The sequence below is a fragment of the Sinohyriopsis cumingii genome, chromosome 11 (genome assembly GCF_028554795.1).
Source record: "Sinohyriopsis cumingii isolate HCF-2022 chromosome 11, ASM2855479v2, whole genome shotgun sequence".
NCBI lineage: Eukaryota > Metazoa > Mollusca > Bivalvia > Unionida > Unionidae > Sinohyriopsis > Sinohyriopsis cumingii.
The window spans coordinates 73,677,487-73,693,807 of NC_142971.1; the positions used below are offsets into that span (position 1 = coordinate 73,677,487).

The following is a 16,321-nucleotide window of genomic DNA, read 5'->3' on the forward strand; positions in this document are numbered from 1 at the left end:
TAGAGCCTTTATCTATCACCTGACCAACTGCCACTGTATATCATATAAAAAAAATTTACAAAAATTTTTCATCAGTTTTACAGCATACCGGGTACTCTAAAATATGAACACTAATTCACTTGAGGTAAGTGACATCATAAAGTCCCCTAATTGTATGTGATGTTACTTAACATTAGCCATGGTCGCCTCTGCTCCCCCAATAGGTTAATTATGTAATGCCTAACACCTTTTGCTAGTGGTAACATTGGTAGCCAATCCATAGGTGGTGGTAGGAGTTTAACTAAATTACTTTGATATTTTATCAGTCAGTGAGCCACTGCAAACTCATTGGTTCATGACATTGATATTGCCATGTAAAACTGTAGTGCGACAATTTGTGGTACAGAGTTAGGGTTGTTCTCCATGGCAGGTAATATTACTTTACAGGGTTGTACCTTTAGTAGAGTACTTCAAAGCAGTAGTCAGATTAAGCTCTTACAACTCTGAACAGTAGAATGTAGCCACATATTGGGGGGGGGGGAGAATCCAATTCTGTGCAAGATATCAGTAAGTTGTGATAGGGAGATCTGTAGTACTAAGGGTACACAACCACCACCTCCCCACCCTCCACATCACCAATAATAAGTAGTACCACTAATGTCTGGTGTGAAGATCTGAGAAAGACATTACAGATTGTATAACTTGTTACTGTGGAAGTGATATTACTGGCAAGGAAGATTACCTCAAAAACTAAATTTTGGCAAAGCATGCACAAAGAAACCAATGCAACCATTATGACGAGAAAATCAAATACATGTATAGGTTTCAAACCCAAATGCTATGGAAACCAGAACAATGAAAAGTCAACCTGCATCGTGTTCAGAAAGCTTGCCCAAGGGATAAGTCTTACCAAGTTTATTCAACAGGTCAGCTGTTGAAGAGAAAATACAGGCAGTTTTTGAGGGTTGCAAAAATGGACCATGCATTTAGATAATAATTTTGAGCAGTATATAAATCAAGACACAAAACAAAAAAAATTGCACTGAAAGCACAAAGTTTATTCACCATTTTCTACATTATAAAATTACAAGCTACATTACTGGGATGTCTAAAATTTCTATTAGAGTACATAGTGGTGGACGTTTTTCAGACAAATACATACTGTCAAACGATGTAGATTTTGTTTGTCTACATTTATTTCACAGTTTTACTATAACAAAAATATATCTGATGGACGGACTAGTATTTACATCCATATATGAATCATAAGAACTTTTGATAAAGCGAAAACTGCTAGCAGCAAAAAGTGTTTTTTCAAATACAAAAGCAAAAAATGCATTATTTAACTTGAACTAATCTGTAGTTCTTGAGTATATATCTGTAGCAATATGAAGGCAATTGTATAAATAAGGCAAGCATATACTGACCTAAATCACAGCTGTAAAATCTATATAAACATTAATAAATTGAGAATACAAAAATTTGATTGTTTATGTAAATATTCCTGTAAAAGATGGTCTATCCAGACTTTGCAGTAAGCAAGCCGTTTTGGTATCAAAAATAATATTTTATTACATGCTATTTGTGTAAGCAAGTTGGTGATACAGTCCTTGATTAATAACAGGAAGATTAAGTTGTTATCCCTGATATAAGCTTCTTTACATTTACAAGGGACTTGACTGTTGGTATAAAATAATGTAGAGTTATCTCCCTTGACATATAGATTATTTTCATTCCATCAGTAGTGCATTTAATACTGAAACACTTAGTGGTCTAAATAATACTGACACTGAATCAGTGAAGCATTATACTGTGTTTGGGACTGCCAATGCTCCAACACTGCCTTCAGGCATCATCTTAAGGGGATGACAGTGCTTCACTGATGCCATTTGGCATTAAGTATCCAATTGACACTGCTGCAAAGATACCATTGAGCATTATTATTTATGGGAATGACTCTGCTTCAGCAATGCCTTTGGGCATTATAGATGGGAATGACACTGGTCCAATGCTGCCCACAGGCATCATGTATAGGACAAACACTGATCCAAATGTTCATTATGAACATTACTGCATGGGTTCTTTATTTATTTTTCTTGGTTTTAATGGTACTTTTAACACATTATTAGCTATATCATGCTGAAAAATTTGAGACAAAAGCCATTCCTAAGGACACATCAAGGCATCCAACCTGGGCTGGCTTGATGTTGAACCTGAAACCACACGCCAGAAGCATGAAACTCATCCAAACTGAGCTACTACAGCTCCCAAAATAAAGTCCATAGAGGGACTCAAACATGGATCTTTGGTACAACAGGTTACCATGCTTCCACTGCATCATATATGGAACTGACTCTGATCCAAATCTTTGGGCATCATGTATGGGACAGACACTAAGCCAAAGCCTTTGGGCATCATGTATGGGACTGATACTGAGTCAAAGACATTTGGGCATGATGTATGGGACCAACATTGTGCCAAAGCCCTTGGGCATGATGCATGGGACCTCATGTATGGGACAGAGATTGTGCCAAAGCCCTTGGGCATCATGTATGGGACACAGATTGTGCCAAAGCCCTTGGGCATCATGTATGGGATAGACATTGTGCCAAAGCCCTTGGGTATCATGTATGGGACAGAGATTGTGCCAAAGACCTTGGGCATAATGTATGGGACTGACATTGTGCCAAAGCCCTTGGGCATCATGTATGGGACAGATATTGTGCCAAAGCCCTTGGGCATCATGTATGGGACAGAGATTGTGTCAAAGCTCCTGGGCATCATGTATGGGACTAACACTGATGCAAAGCCTTTGGGAATCACTTATGTGACACTTACACAGTTCAAAAGATGCCCTTTAATATATAAATAGATATATCATTACATTTGGATATTCTATGAAGATGCATCAATGAGATCTTAAACAAAGAAACTTAACTCTGAATATAAATATACAGTTTATGAGGGGACTACATACAGTAATTACACAGAATTTGAAATCAATGAAATACAGTTTAGGAGGGGACTACATGCGATAATTACACAGAATTTGTAATCAATGAAATACAGTTTAGGAGGGGACTACATGCGATAATTACACAGAATTTGTAATCAATGAAATACAGTTTAGGAGGGGACTACATGTGGTAATTACACAAAATTTGTAATCAATGAAATACAGTTTAGGAGGGGACTACATGCAGTAATTACACAAAATTTGTAATCAATGAAATACAGTTCAGGAGGGGACTACATGCAGTAATTACACAAAATTTGTAATCAATGAGCAATTAGTAAACAAGTTAATGGATATGATAATGATGCTACATGCAACACATCTGTACCATTTATATTCACAAACCTTTGCATCCTCTTTAAACAATGGAGACAAAAACAAACCTTTGCATCCTCTTTAAACAATGGAGACAAGGCAACCATCAATTTGTTTTTAAACAACAGGTTTTGCATGTTGAGGTAACAATAAACAATGAAAAATGTTTTTTTCTTCTCACACTTCTAAAACTTGTAAAAGCACAACCACACAATCATATTAAAAAAATCTAAAATTATAACCAAGCTCAACCAAAAGTATATGCATGTTTAATAAGAATATTAAAAACCAAAGCCTGCAAGGTACAGAACCAAGAAAACCTACAAGGCACTAATCAAGAATATAATCCTAAAAAGCACTGATTAAATACAAAAACAAAAAAGCTGGAATATGAGATAATACTTGTCTTCATGGTTGTGATAAGTACAAATTTGTTGTTTTCATAGTTTAACAAGGGAGACAAACTGCACTGTTTCTTAAAACTCCAAAATATTTCTGTTTTGTAATCCTCTACCACTGGCTCGAGTTAACTTCATCTTAATGAAGATTCATAGCACACCTGTAGTACAGAACTCATTAGTTCACATGATTGCATTTAACCCTATATGAAGACCTGTAGTACAGAACTCAGTACTTCTCATAATTGCATTTAACCCTATATGTAGACCTGTAGTACATAACTCGGTACTTCTCGTGATTGCATTTAACCCTATATATAGACCTGGAGTACAAAACTCAGTACGTGTCATGATTGCATTTAACCCTTTATGTAGACCAGTAGTACAGAACTCGGTACTTCTCATTATTGCATTTAACCCTATATATAGACCTGTAGTATAGAACTCGGTACTTCTCATGATTGCATTTAACCCTATATGTAGACCTATTGTACAGAACTCAGTACTTCTCATGATTGCATTTAACCCTATATGTAGACCTATAGTACAGAACTCAGGACATCTCACGATTGCATTTAACCCTATATGTAGACCTGTAACACAAAATTCAGTATTCACATGATTGCATTTAACCCTATATATAGACCTGTAGTATAGAACTCGGTACTTCTCATGATTGCATTTAACCCTATATGTAGACCTATTGTACAGAACTCAGTACGTCTCATGATTGCATTTAACCCTATATGTAGACCTGGAGTACAGAACTCAGTACTTCTCATGATTGCATTTAACCCTATTTGTAGACCTACTGTACAGAACTCAGTACTTCTCATGATTGCATTTAACCCTATATGTAGACCTACTGTACAGAACTCAGTACTTCTCATGATTGCATTTAACCCTATATGTAGACCTGTAACACAAAATTCAGTATTCACATGATTGCATTTAACCCTATATGTAGACCTGTAATACAAAATTCACTATTTAACCCTATATGTAGACCTGTAATACAAAATTCACTATTTAACCGTATATGTAGACCTGTAATACAAAATTCAGTACTTCACATGACTGTATTTAACCCTATATGTAGACCTGTAATACAAAATTCACTATTTAACCCTATATGTAGACCTGTAATACAAAATTCACTATTTAACCCTATATGTAGACCTGTAATACAAAATTCAGTACTTCACATGACTGCATTTAACCCTATATGTAGACCTGTAATACAAAATTCAGTATTCAGATGACTGCATTTAGCCCAATATGTAGACCTGTAGTACGGAACTCAGTACTTCTCATGACTGCATTTAACCCTATATTCCCTCAAACTTTATTCCAAATTTACAAGATAAAGCTGATGTTCAAAACATTCTAAAAACATGAATTAAAAAACGATTAGGTTTGCAACCTAATGATGAAAAGTTTAACATTCATTAAAAGAATAGAAAATTATAAAACTTTTGGCACAAAATATGTAAAAGGTGGATCAGTAAAGTAGGAGTGGGTACCTAGACAGTTTGTAATGCAGTATTTCTGAATATATCACAATGAGTACCATGGTTTACTGTGGTATTTCTTAACATTTTTCGGTAAGAACCATGATATTCTGCAATTATATTGGGGACCAGCACCATGGTATACTGCAATTATATTAGGGACCAGCACCATGGCATACTGCAATTATATCAGGGACCAGCACCATGGCATACTCCAATTATATTAGGGACAAGCACCATGGCATACTGCAATTATATTAGGGACCCGCACCATGGCATACTCCAATTATATTAGGGACAAGCACCATGGCATACTGCAATTATATTAGGGACCTGCACCATGGTATACTGCAATTATATTGGGGACCAGCAATTTCATCTTCTGGGGCAGGGGTCTGACACATACAATTTTATAAAATTTCCATCAATCAATGGCTGGGAAACATCTTAATCTGATTTATAGCAAACTAACACATTATATCCATTATACTATTTGAAATAATAAGAAAGATCTCAGAATAAAAGAAAAGAAAATAGCTCAAAAGACATTTGCAGTTACCCCACTCCCCTCCCAAAAAAGATAAATGGACAGTACTGTATAGGTGATAAATTCATTGTTTCTAAATGGGATGATTAAGCGGCCACCCTGTACAATAAACTGTTGACATTACAGAGTTTGATAAAAGAAGGAAGCGTTGACAATGAAGGCTAAAATTTACTAGCTACATTATTCATATAATAGGCATGGTCACATTAAGTGGGATGCTCACACCTGAACCAGATATTTATCAGAGAAGGTAAGTAAACATAAAACACACTGATCAACAAACAAGAAAATATTAGAAATTACATAAAGTTCAAATAGAAAATAATTGTCTAAAAATTTTAGAATGATTTGCAGTCTTATAAAGGAATACATATTCTTAACACATTCAAATATGGTAATAAATGATCAAAAAAATGACTGGTTTCCCAAAATGTTTGCCAATTTTTTTTGGGGGGGGTGATCTTGACTATGAATATCTTTCACAACATCCTACTATGCACACTGCATTCGCATACATGACATATATCAAACACATTATTAAAGAATTATCACTATAATTATATTTAAAATATTCAAAATTAATTTGTGACAAAATGCAACTGTTTAGTTTAAAAAAATTAAAAAATCTGAATTTACATTATTTATTATTTTATCATTTAAAATTTAAAAAATATGCTGTTAATATCACTAAATTTGTAACAAGATTACTCTGGAATTTCCATATATTCCTTACTGACATCAAAGTTGTTGTTGTAAGGTTTAACGCCATTTTTCAGCAAAAGATAGGTTATATATGGTGGCCAGTATAAATGGTGGAGGAAGAATCTGGAGAATCCCAGAAAGAACCATCAACCCATGAGAAATTACTGGCAACCTTTCTCACATTTCCACACTGGCCAAACCTGAGACTCAAACCCACGCAGAAAGAGGTGAGATGGCAATGATCCATAATGGTGAGCAGTTTAGACCACTCTGCCACTAGGGGCCCCCCACTATCAAATTAATGGTACAGTGAAAAGTACCATGGTGTGTACCACTTGAGAAAAAAAAATACAGTGGTAAACCGGTATACCAGTAACACTGTGCACCACTACTGTCTAGCACATCTACAGTATGTCCTTCATACAAATGAAAAATTTACATGTCCGAGTCCCTTCTGAAGGATAACATTTAGATCATAACATTTTGCATTATACCTCATGTTTCAGATCTTTGCGTCAAGTGTGTAAAATCACACTAATATGGTAAAATATCATACTGCCTGTTGTACAGTGGCAACACAACAATATGGGGAAATATACTGCCTATTGTACAGTGGCAACACAACAATATGGGGAAATATACTGCCTGTTGTACAGTGGCAACACAACAATATGGGGAAATATACTGCCTAATGTACAGTGGCAACACAACAATATGGGGAAATATACTGCCTGTTGTACAGAGGCAACAAAACAATATGGGAAATATACTGCCTTTTGTGCAGCGGCTACCCAAATAAAAAGTTCTGACCAAAAAAATGTTGCTGTACAATGCACAAGCAAAGTAACACATTTCACATAGCTCAAGTTTCACCAATATAAATCTTTAAGCTATTTTTTTACCTTGGACATTTAAATGATCAAATTAAACTTAAATTTCATTTAGTCTGATTGCTGGACTCCAAAGTCAAGTCTAAATGTCTGTTGTAAATCTAGACTCTGATCGCGCCTGGTTTAATCTACCAATGCATATGATGTGGAACGGTTAATTCAGAAAACAGTGAGCTGACTGCCGTGACAGATTTCAGCTTTCTTCTGATTTCTCTCAGACATATATATGTATAAGACAAAATATAATGTACTGGAATTCACCAATAATAATTGCCCATGGCCTACTGTGAACAAAGTGTTAACTTTTTTTCAACAAAAGCTTGTTCAACATGGCTTTCACACTTTTTTCACTAAATTTATATAGAAGGTCTCATGAGCTATACAGAACTATTACAGGCATGCAAATTCCTATATATGTATATATCAAATAAATCTAGGATAAATGGCTGAATAATGTAAATTACAAATGCTTTAGTATATATACAGAGGGAAAATGACATGTACAAAGCGCTGGGCTCAAACTAGCAGGCAAAAAAGTGAGTGACATCAATCACTTTTTGTGATGAGAAGTAACCTTTTCAACACTTATCTCAATTTCTGTTTTGCTTTTAAATTTGAGATGACCCCCACCCACTCCAATGGCTATTGAGTTGTACCATCTTATACTTTACACCCTACCATGTTACTCTTTGGTCAGAGATCCCTGAAGCAATTTATCTAGCTATCAATGCAAATGAAATAGCCAGTAACATACAACAAATTCAAAGCCAGGGCCCTTGTGGTACAAATAGACCCATTTTATCCGTCACCTGTAATTGGCTTGGAACTTTCTTTATGGCACAGCAACACAAGCAGGCTGTTTAGTGCTGAGGCAACTGAAGTAATGTGTCTTGTCAAAGGACACACCATGATAACTGAACCAGGCTGATCCGATGAAATGCTGAGCCATCATGGCTTCACACCAGTAATTAGTCCCATTGATTAGCTGTGCTTACAGATGAGCTTGTCAGCTAAACCTAAGATCCACTACACTGAGGGCAAAATCCAAGGTATTCCAAAATGTAAATATACCAGAAATCAACAGTCAAAACTGAGTAATGAACAATACAAACATGCAATCAAAACAAACAAAATCAAATGACAACTTGATAAAAAGATGAAGTGAGTCAAAAACCAAATACATTGATAAAAATATGAATAAACAACCTACCTTTTGTCAAATTTCTAATAGCTTTCATCAAACACTTGAGTTTATTTTCTCTTAAGATAAATACAGGTATTGCTACAATTACCTGATTCTTTATCATCACATTGATGAGTAGATTCTGTTCCTAAATGAATGTAACTATTTTTCTAAATACTAATGATTCTATTCATTCAATACATAGAAGAAAAATGTGCTGCAAAGTCATCACTTTTTTAATTTTAAAACACATGCAGAAAATTTCTTTTTGTTTGTTACATACCAGCAAGAGTGAGAGCATTACACCTACCCTAATAGTCAAAGTTAATCCTATTTCTCCCCATGTGATTCCTAAATAAAAAAATCATTTGTAGATAACCTGCTCTTCAATGTAAGTGGATAAGTAAATTTTCTGAGTGATAAATTTACACATGAATACTCAAAACAGGAAATTATGTCAATGATACATTTACACCTGAATACTCAGCATAGGAAATTATGCCAAAGATACATTTACACATGAATACTCAGAATAGGAAAGTATGCCAATGATACATTTACAGGTTGATACCCTAATTTTGAACTGACATCACTGGCATTCACCAATCAAACACTGCTATCTGACTCATTTGTGCAGGTGATTGCTTTTATCCTTTCATAGCAAACAAAAATTCTTCTAGCCTGCTATATTTGTTTTCAAACTAAATATTTACAACCAATAGCACGTTGAAATGTATTCCCAATATTTTCCCAGATTCATTTTGAGAAATTATATGATGATGAAATTAGACTACTGTAAGACAAAATGAAGGATAAGACCTGAGCAAACCAAATATTTTCACCTAATGGATACAGGCATCAAGCCCATTGTAGCCCATATGTAAAAATGATCAATAGAAAATTGCGCCAATCATACATTTACAGGTCAATACTCTAAATAGGAAATTATGCCAATGATACATTTACATGTTAATACTCTGAATAGGAAATTATGCCAACTGCTTAAAACATTTCTATAACAAAATAATTTTAAAAAATATAGTCTGATGATGTATTTTTGAATAAAACTGATTACAGTAATAGCAACAACAAAGCTGAACATCAACAACAACAACAACAAATAATAATAACAATCAATAACAATAATAACAATAGTGCCAGATGTATAATTGTTCTGAGAATGATCACTGACCATTCATTCTGAGTTCACCTGTGTTAATAGACCAATTTGGCATTTTCCCTATTTACAGGTTTGACTGTATGCAGCCAATCCTGTCTTAACATCCACTTATTATTATCATCAACAGATTTAGTTTAGTTAACTATTCAATAATAATATGAAATGCATGTATATGTTGTTCTCTCCCAAATTTATGTCCCACACAAAATTAATGTGTCCTGCTTAATTTAGTCCAGCCAATAAATTTAATTATCACAGAAAGATCACTGATTTTTGTTTTATGCATCATAAAATACCACTAATTTCATTACTAAGTGGACCCATTCCGGTGGCATTGTGGTTAGAGCATCCACCTTGGATGCAGGAGGTCATGGATTCGAACCCCAACTAAGTCATAAAAAAACACTTATACAAATGGAACTAACAGCTGACTCGCTCGGCACTCAGCATTAAGAGGTTAGTGTATGGACTGGTCAGCCTGGTGTCAGGATAATTTGACTGGATGGGACATCATGCTACATGTCTGCGACATGATGCCCCAGTGCAAGACATCACTATGGACTGCCAAACTGCAGACATTGTCATGATATGACTGAAAAATCATTAAAGCTACGTTAAAATTCCAAATCACACATACCCTCACACATTACTAAGTGACTGCTTATATATGACTGAAACAAAGGTCTGCTTCTTTGTTTGGCTAACTTTTATAATTAGGCTTAGAAACAGCTGTTCAAAATTTCAAACAATATCTGGATTAATAAGCTGCTCTTTTGACCAAGATCAAATGATAGTTGGTTTTCGTTAGAGACCTGTGGTGAATAGGGAATGAAAAGAAGCTTTATGTGGCTGTTATTAGCAATGCCTCAACTAAGACATCACCTGCCTTTACAGACAAGTTTTCATAAATACTCACTGACTGGTAGCCCAAGTGAAAAGGGATGCAACTCTTATTTCTCCTCATTTAACTTTTTTCCACAGACATAGTTTTATTTTATGGACAAAAAAATAGTCTAAGATATCAAACTATATGCCACACAGGCAAAACAAGTGTACTCCCGTTTCATGCTATAACAATATTTTTTATCATCATCAAGCAAATAGAATTACAATGACAATTTGAATGGAGTAGTGTTAGAAGACGTGAGATAAGATGTTTTTATTAAGTCATGTGATATGACTTTATTTGTACAACGCCTTCAACATGAAACAAAGTTTAATATAATGCGTAAGGCAGTCATGGCAGATACACCCTAATGAACACTCAAAGCAGAGAGAAACCATTATTTGGTTAAGAAACACCTTGTTACTGACTGCACTATTAAATACATGACTTACATTAGGAAATTTAACTTGAAAGGGAAAAAAAACCACTGAAACCAAATGAGCACAATATAAAGGTAACAATCTGGACACATATGACTGTATACAAAAAGAAAAAGTTTACTTGACATCTTCCTCAATACTCTGCCCGACTCTTACATCCCCAAATTTTACCTAGCAGGGTAAGTCACTTCTTAATATTTCTGACCCAACTTTGATTCCTGAATGAGCAAGCTTAGTCAATGATTGAAGACAGCACTACCCAAGTTTGATCCCCGAATGAGCAAGCTTAGTCAATGACTGAAGATGGCACTATTCAAGTTTGATCCCTGAATGAGCAAGCTTAGTCAATGATTGATGACAGCACTACCCAAGTTTGATCCCCAAATGAGCAAACTTAGTCAATGGTTGAAGACAGTACTATCAGAACAATGACATATATCCATTTGTGTACTTCTTTCTTTGATGTCATAAAATCTACTGCTTTTTCAAACTAACTCAATGAATACTTTTTTGATGTGTTATGAATGTAGTATGTAAACTCTACAACAGTAAACATCTGCACAGTCTTACATTGGCTTAAAAACTGATGTGGACTGAGAATGATCCAAGGAGAAAAGAATGAACATGGATACAGAAAATGCAAGTGATAAAAAGCAATCCAATATTACAATTCACAAATCTTCAAATGCATGGGATGAAAGGAATGCCAGTAAATGTGATTAAAGTAAAGGTGAAATATGTTATTCAGTACAAAAGCTTCTTAACTAATGGAAAGTGTAGCATCTATGTTGGGCATTAAATACAAAGGTAGGTAACTCTGTTCTATATGTGAGCATTAAATCAAAGCTATGTTGCTCTGGATACATTCAATAAAAAAAATAGTGAAATGTTACTGACTTAGACATCCCTTTTTCAAATATCAATATTATGAACAATATTCAATTTTAATAACACTTATTTTTTAAAAAATCCTTTGGCATATTCACTGCCTTTATCACTGTCATCCTCATCATTTTTCTTATCATTATTGTCTTCTTCCACTCAGATTGGTGACAAATTATGTCGCTGTTGTTGTGTCAGCTCAGGGTGCCAGAAATCTACAATCAGGACAAGACGCAAATCCTTTCCATTGTGCCATACCTCATGTTCAAAGGAGTCATCAAATATGATAAATTTTCCTTCAAGCCATTCCCTTAAAATAAAAGTTTTAAATTTTAATTTTAAAATCTATAAAATACTGCACAGGAGGAGGAAACTGATAAATGAAATCAATAAAAATATAAAGTACAATTGACTCGATATAAAAAATACTGGAAAGTATATACAAAGAAACAATGTCATTCATTCTTTAAAACATTTTAAAAACCTTGGAGATAAAAGTTTATTTTCTGTAAGTTAAAATTCTAAGGCACAAGTATTTTCACCACAGCATTCAATTTTAATAAATGTCTCTTATGGTAGATTTCATGTCATGGATATTAGCTACACATGAAAAAATAATAAAATTTTAAAGGTTCTTTCAAATGGAACATGAAACTACATTTCATCCATGTTTACCTGCCAACTGTGCCAGAACATGATCATAACAGCTGACAGACAGTATACTTGCACAATGAAGATTACAAATCACTGGTATTAAATAGAATGTGGCCTTATTTCAAATAAGACTACAAATGGGTGGTACTGATTGGGGAGTGGCCTTATTTCAATTAAGACTACAAATGCGTGGTACAGTCTGGGGAGTGGCCTGATTTCAATTAAATCTACAAATGGGTGGTACAGATTGGGGAGGGGGCCCAGAGTGGCCGAGTGGTCTAAAGCGCTCACCATTCCGGATCACTGCCATCTCACCTCTGTCTGCGTGGGTTTGAGTCCAAGGCTCGGCTAGTGTGGGTACATGGGAAAGCCTGCCAGTAGCTTCTCGTGGGTCAGTGATTCTTCCCTGGGTTTTCCAGGGTTCTTCCTCCACCAGTTATAATGGCCACCATGTATAGCCTATCCTGTGCTGAAAAATGGCGTTAAACCCTAGAACAACAACAACAACAACAGATTGGGGAGTGGCCTTATTTCAATTAAGACTACAAATGGGTGGTACTGTCTGGGGAGTGGCTGATTTCAATTAAGGCTACAAATGGCGGGTATTGATTTGGGAATGGCCTGATTTCAATTAAGACTATAAATGGGTGTAATGACTGTGCAGTGGCAATATTTCAATTAAGACTAAAAACTGGGCTTTATTGACTGAGAAGTGGTTTGTTTAGTGGTAAGACTACACATGGTCTGTACTGACCAGGGAGCAGTTTAATTTCAATAAAGACTAAATTTGGGTGGCATTAAATAGGCAGTGGCTTGATTTCAATTAAGATTACTGATGGATGGCACACCACTCCATCTGTAACTCACATCTGAATAACCTGTGATCCCGTTTATGATGTGTAGTAAGTCATGGATCCATATTTATTTGAAGGGAAATGCCCAACAATTATTAAAGTAAATTGCAATCAAAATTGGTAAAAACCTGAACCCTTGATATATAGCTCATTTGGTCATCGAAAATGGTTGTTAGTACCAAGAAATTTGAATCAATGACATTAAATTGCCAAATCTTGATAAGAAATCATATACTTTCTTAACTTTTATTTTTAAACAACGCTTTCAGTACACTGTAAAACTAATGATATTTGACAAAATTGTATCAATGAAAATATAATGAATGCCTACTGGTGGCAACTCTTTAATACATAAATACTAATGTAATAAGTTTTGGGAAGTGAAATTCACATTTTAATTGTATCTTTTAATTCAGTTTCATATGCTATATGCCGTCTTGAATCCAAATGTTAAAGGTGTCAATCTACTGTCACAGCTATGTCAGTGAACATTCCTGAGAGAACCTAATTAATAAGTCCTGACAATGTGTTCATCTCCAACTTGCAGAAGGATTTGTTTAGTTACATTCAATTTAAAGCATACCTGATTTGCATTATCTCATTAATGGTAATTAGGTCTGTTGTATCAAATTGAACAAATGTTGTGGAATACAAGAAAGGTTCAAATACATGCAGAAGAGCTGGTGATCAACTCGTTTCAATATGGACATAAAGTTAGAAAGGGTGTAATGGCATAATGTATGAGTCTGCAATTTATCTGAAGAATCTTACAAATTTTAAAATAACATTAGACCCAGACAGTACCAGTCGTGAACAGTACTAGCAGGCAGGCAGCAATCTCAACCTACCCACAGGCAGGAAACAATTTAAACTTCTTGCTGGACATGGCAGATTTGTACTAACATTGTCATATTCCAATGCAGTCGTTAAAAGGCCATTTTTCATTATAAAGGCAATTTTGGCTGATCCCAGAGGAAAACTGTATCAAGCACAAGTACACCATCTCCTTCAAGTGAAGATCAACCATGATGAGGACAACCACAATTATAATCCACTCAATGACCTCCTAAGAAGTGCTAAAAAAATTCTTGTTGGGTACAGATCAAAAAATACAGATAACGGCAACATGTTACTGTGAAGAAAATAATGATTTGATGCGATTATGTGCAAAATTAATATTAATAAAATGTAAATTTGTTCAACAGCTGTTTTGACCATTTGCAAGCTGAAAATCTGGTCGATGAAAATCCTCACTCATATGAAGTCAAAATTCCTGGCCAAATTTTAGAAATCTGATCTGTCCTGACTTGATCTGATATTTCTGAGACATGCATGAATTGATATATACTTCTTCTGACTCTTCGTCCCCATTACAAGAGCATGAATACCACATATACAAATAAGAACAATTATTCAGTAGTCTACATTCATATATGCATTTTAATTAGTACAACCAGTTTGTCTGACTTACCTAGTTTCATTCACCACTCTGATTTTAGGTCCAGGTGGCACAACCAGCCCTAGATGGGCCCGTATTCGACAGTTAGTGGGGCCACAGTGGGGCCAAACATGAACACCTGGATTCATGACTGAGAATTTAATCTGTAAAAAAAAAAGACATTGATTTTTATAATGGAGTATATTCAGATTCCATCTCTGGCAGCAATTTAACAGTAACAAATCTGCATATTTCCCTTATGATAACACTGTCGTTCCCTGGAATTTTACTAACAGAAATTTGTTCGTGATTATATGTACATGTTAACAGTTTATTTCTAGAGAATTTTGAATGTAGGGAAATATGTACATGATTGTAAAAAAATTGATTAGATATGAAGTAAAGATTTATTTAATTTAAACATATGGTTTGGCAAGGGCAATAACTTCTTTAAGTCAAAGGCATGATGGACTGGTAAGGGCAATAACTTCTATAAGTCAAAGGCATGATGGATTGGCAAGGGCAATAACTTCTCTAAGTCAAAGGCATGATGGACTGGCAAGGGCAATAACTTCTCTAAGTCAAAGGCAATCTGATGGATTGGCAAGGGCAATAACTTCTCTTAGTCAAAGGCATGATGGATTGGCAAGGGCAATAACTTCTCTATGTCAAAGGCATGATGGACTGGCAAGGGCAAGAACTTCTCTAAGTCAAAGGCATGATGGATTGGTAAGGGCAATAACTTCTCTAAGTCAAAGGCATGATCATTAAAGCAACAGATGCATTACTATAATAACATGGCTGGAAACAAACTTAGTGCTTGTAACAACAGCTGTCTGTACTATGAACACTATTGTTACATACAACAAAAATCAAAAGGTTTGGTATTGTATCCATTTTTAACACATGACTGATATAACACTTGTTTCAAGCTGTACTGGAAAAGTGACATGATTAACAATACATAATACAACTAAGAATACAGACAAATTTAGTAATCTTCTTTAAGATAAAATGTTACAATTACAATAGTCTTGCATAAAGAAATCTCCTCATTAGTCGGTAGTTTTGAGATAATAATAGTCTTGCATAATGAAATTTCACCATCTAGCCCCAAAAGTTGTGTTTATAACAATAGTCTTGCAGAATGAAGTCTCATCAGAAGGCCAAAACTTGATTACCCCAGTGCTGACAACAATAGTCATGCATATTTTGTCAGTAGTCCAGTGTCGTGTTAACAATAGCCATGCAGAAAGAAATCTTGTCAGTAGTACAAAATGCCAAGTTTACAACAGTCCTGCATAAAAGAATCACATCATTAGCTCAAAGTATTAAGTTAATAAGTGTCTTCCATAAAGAAATTTTGTCATCTAGCTGAAAGTGTTGAGATAACAATAGCCTTGCATTAAAAAAATCTCATTAATAGCTGAAAGTGTTGAGATAACA

The 16,321-nt window shown here is 34.9% G+C and overlaps 1 protein-coding gene across 13 annotated transcripts in view; it reads right to left on the reverse strand.

Annotated features, from left to right (window-relative positions):
- Window positions 1-1,016: 1,016 nt before the first annotated feature.
- Window positions 1,017-16,321, reverse strand: part of LOC149788735 (aspartyl/asparaginyl beta-hydroxylase-like) — a 61,171-nt gene continuing 45,866 nt past the window's right edge. For 2 of the 13 annotated variants that reach the window (XM_089974819.1, XM_089974832.1), the window contains 3 exons: window positions 14,909-15,039; window positions 3,379-12,239; window positions 1,017-3,340 (listed from right to left, as the gene is read on the reverse strand). In XM_089974819.1, coding sequence (XP_089830945.1) covers window positions 12,089-12,239; window positions 14,909-15,039 — 282 coding nt within the window. In that variant the 3' untranslated portion in view covers window positions 1,017-3,340; window positions 3,379-12,088. The remainder of the gene's footprint in view (window positions 3,341-3,378; window positions 12,240-14,908; window positions 15,040-16,321) is intronic. The other 11 variants (XM_089974827.1, XM_089974825.1, XM_089974820.1 and 8 more) reach the window with 11 other exon arrangements.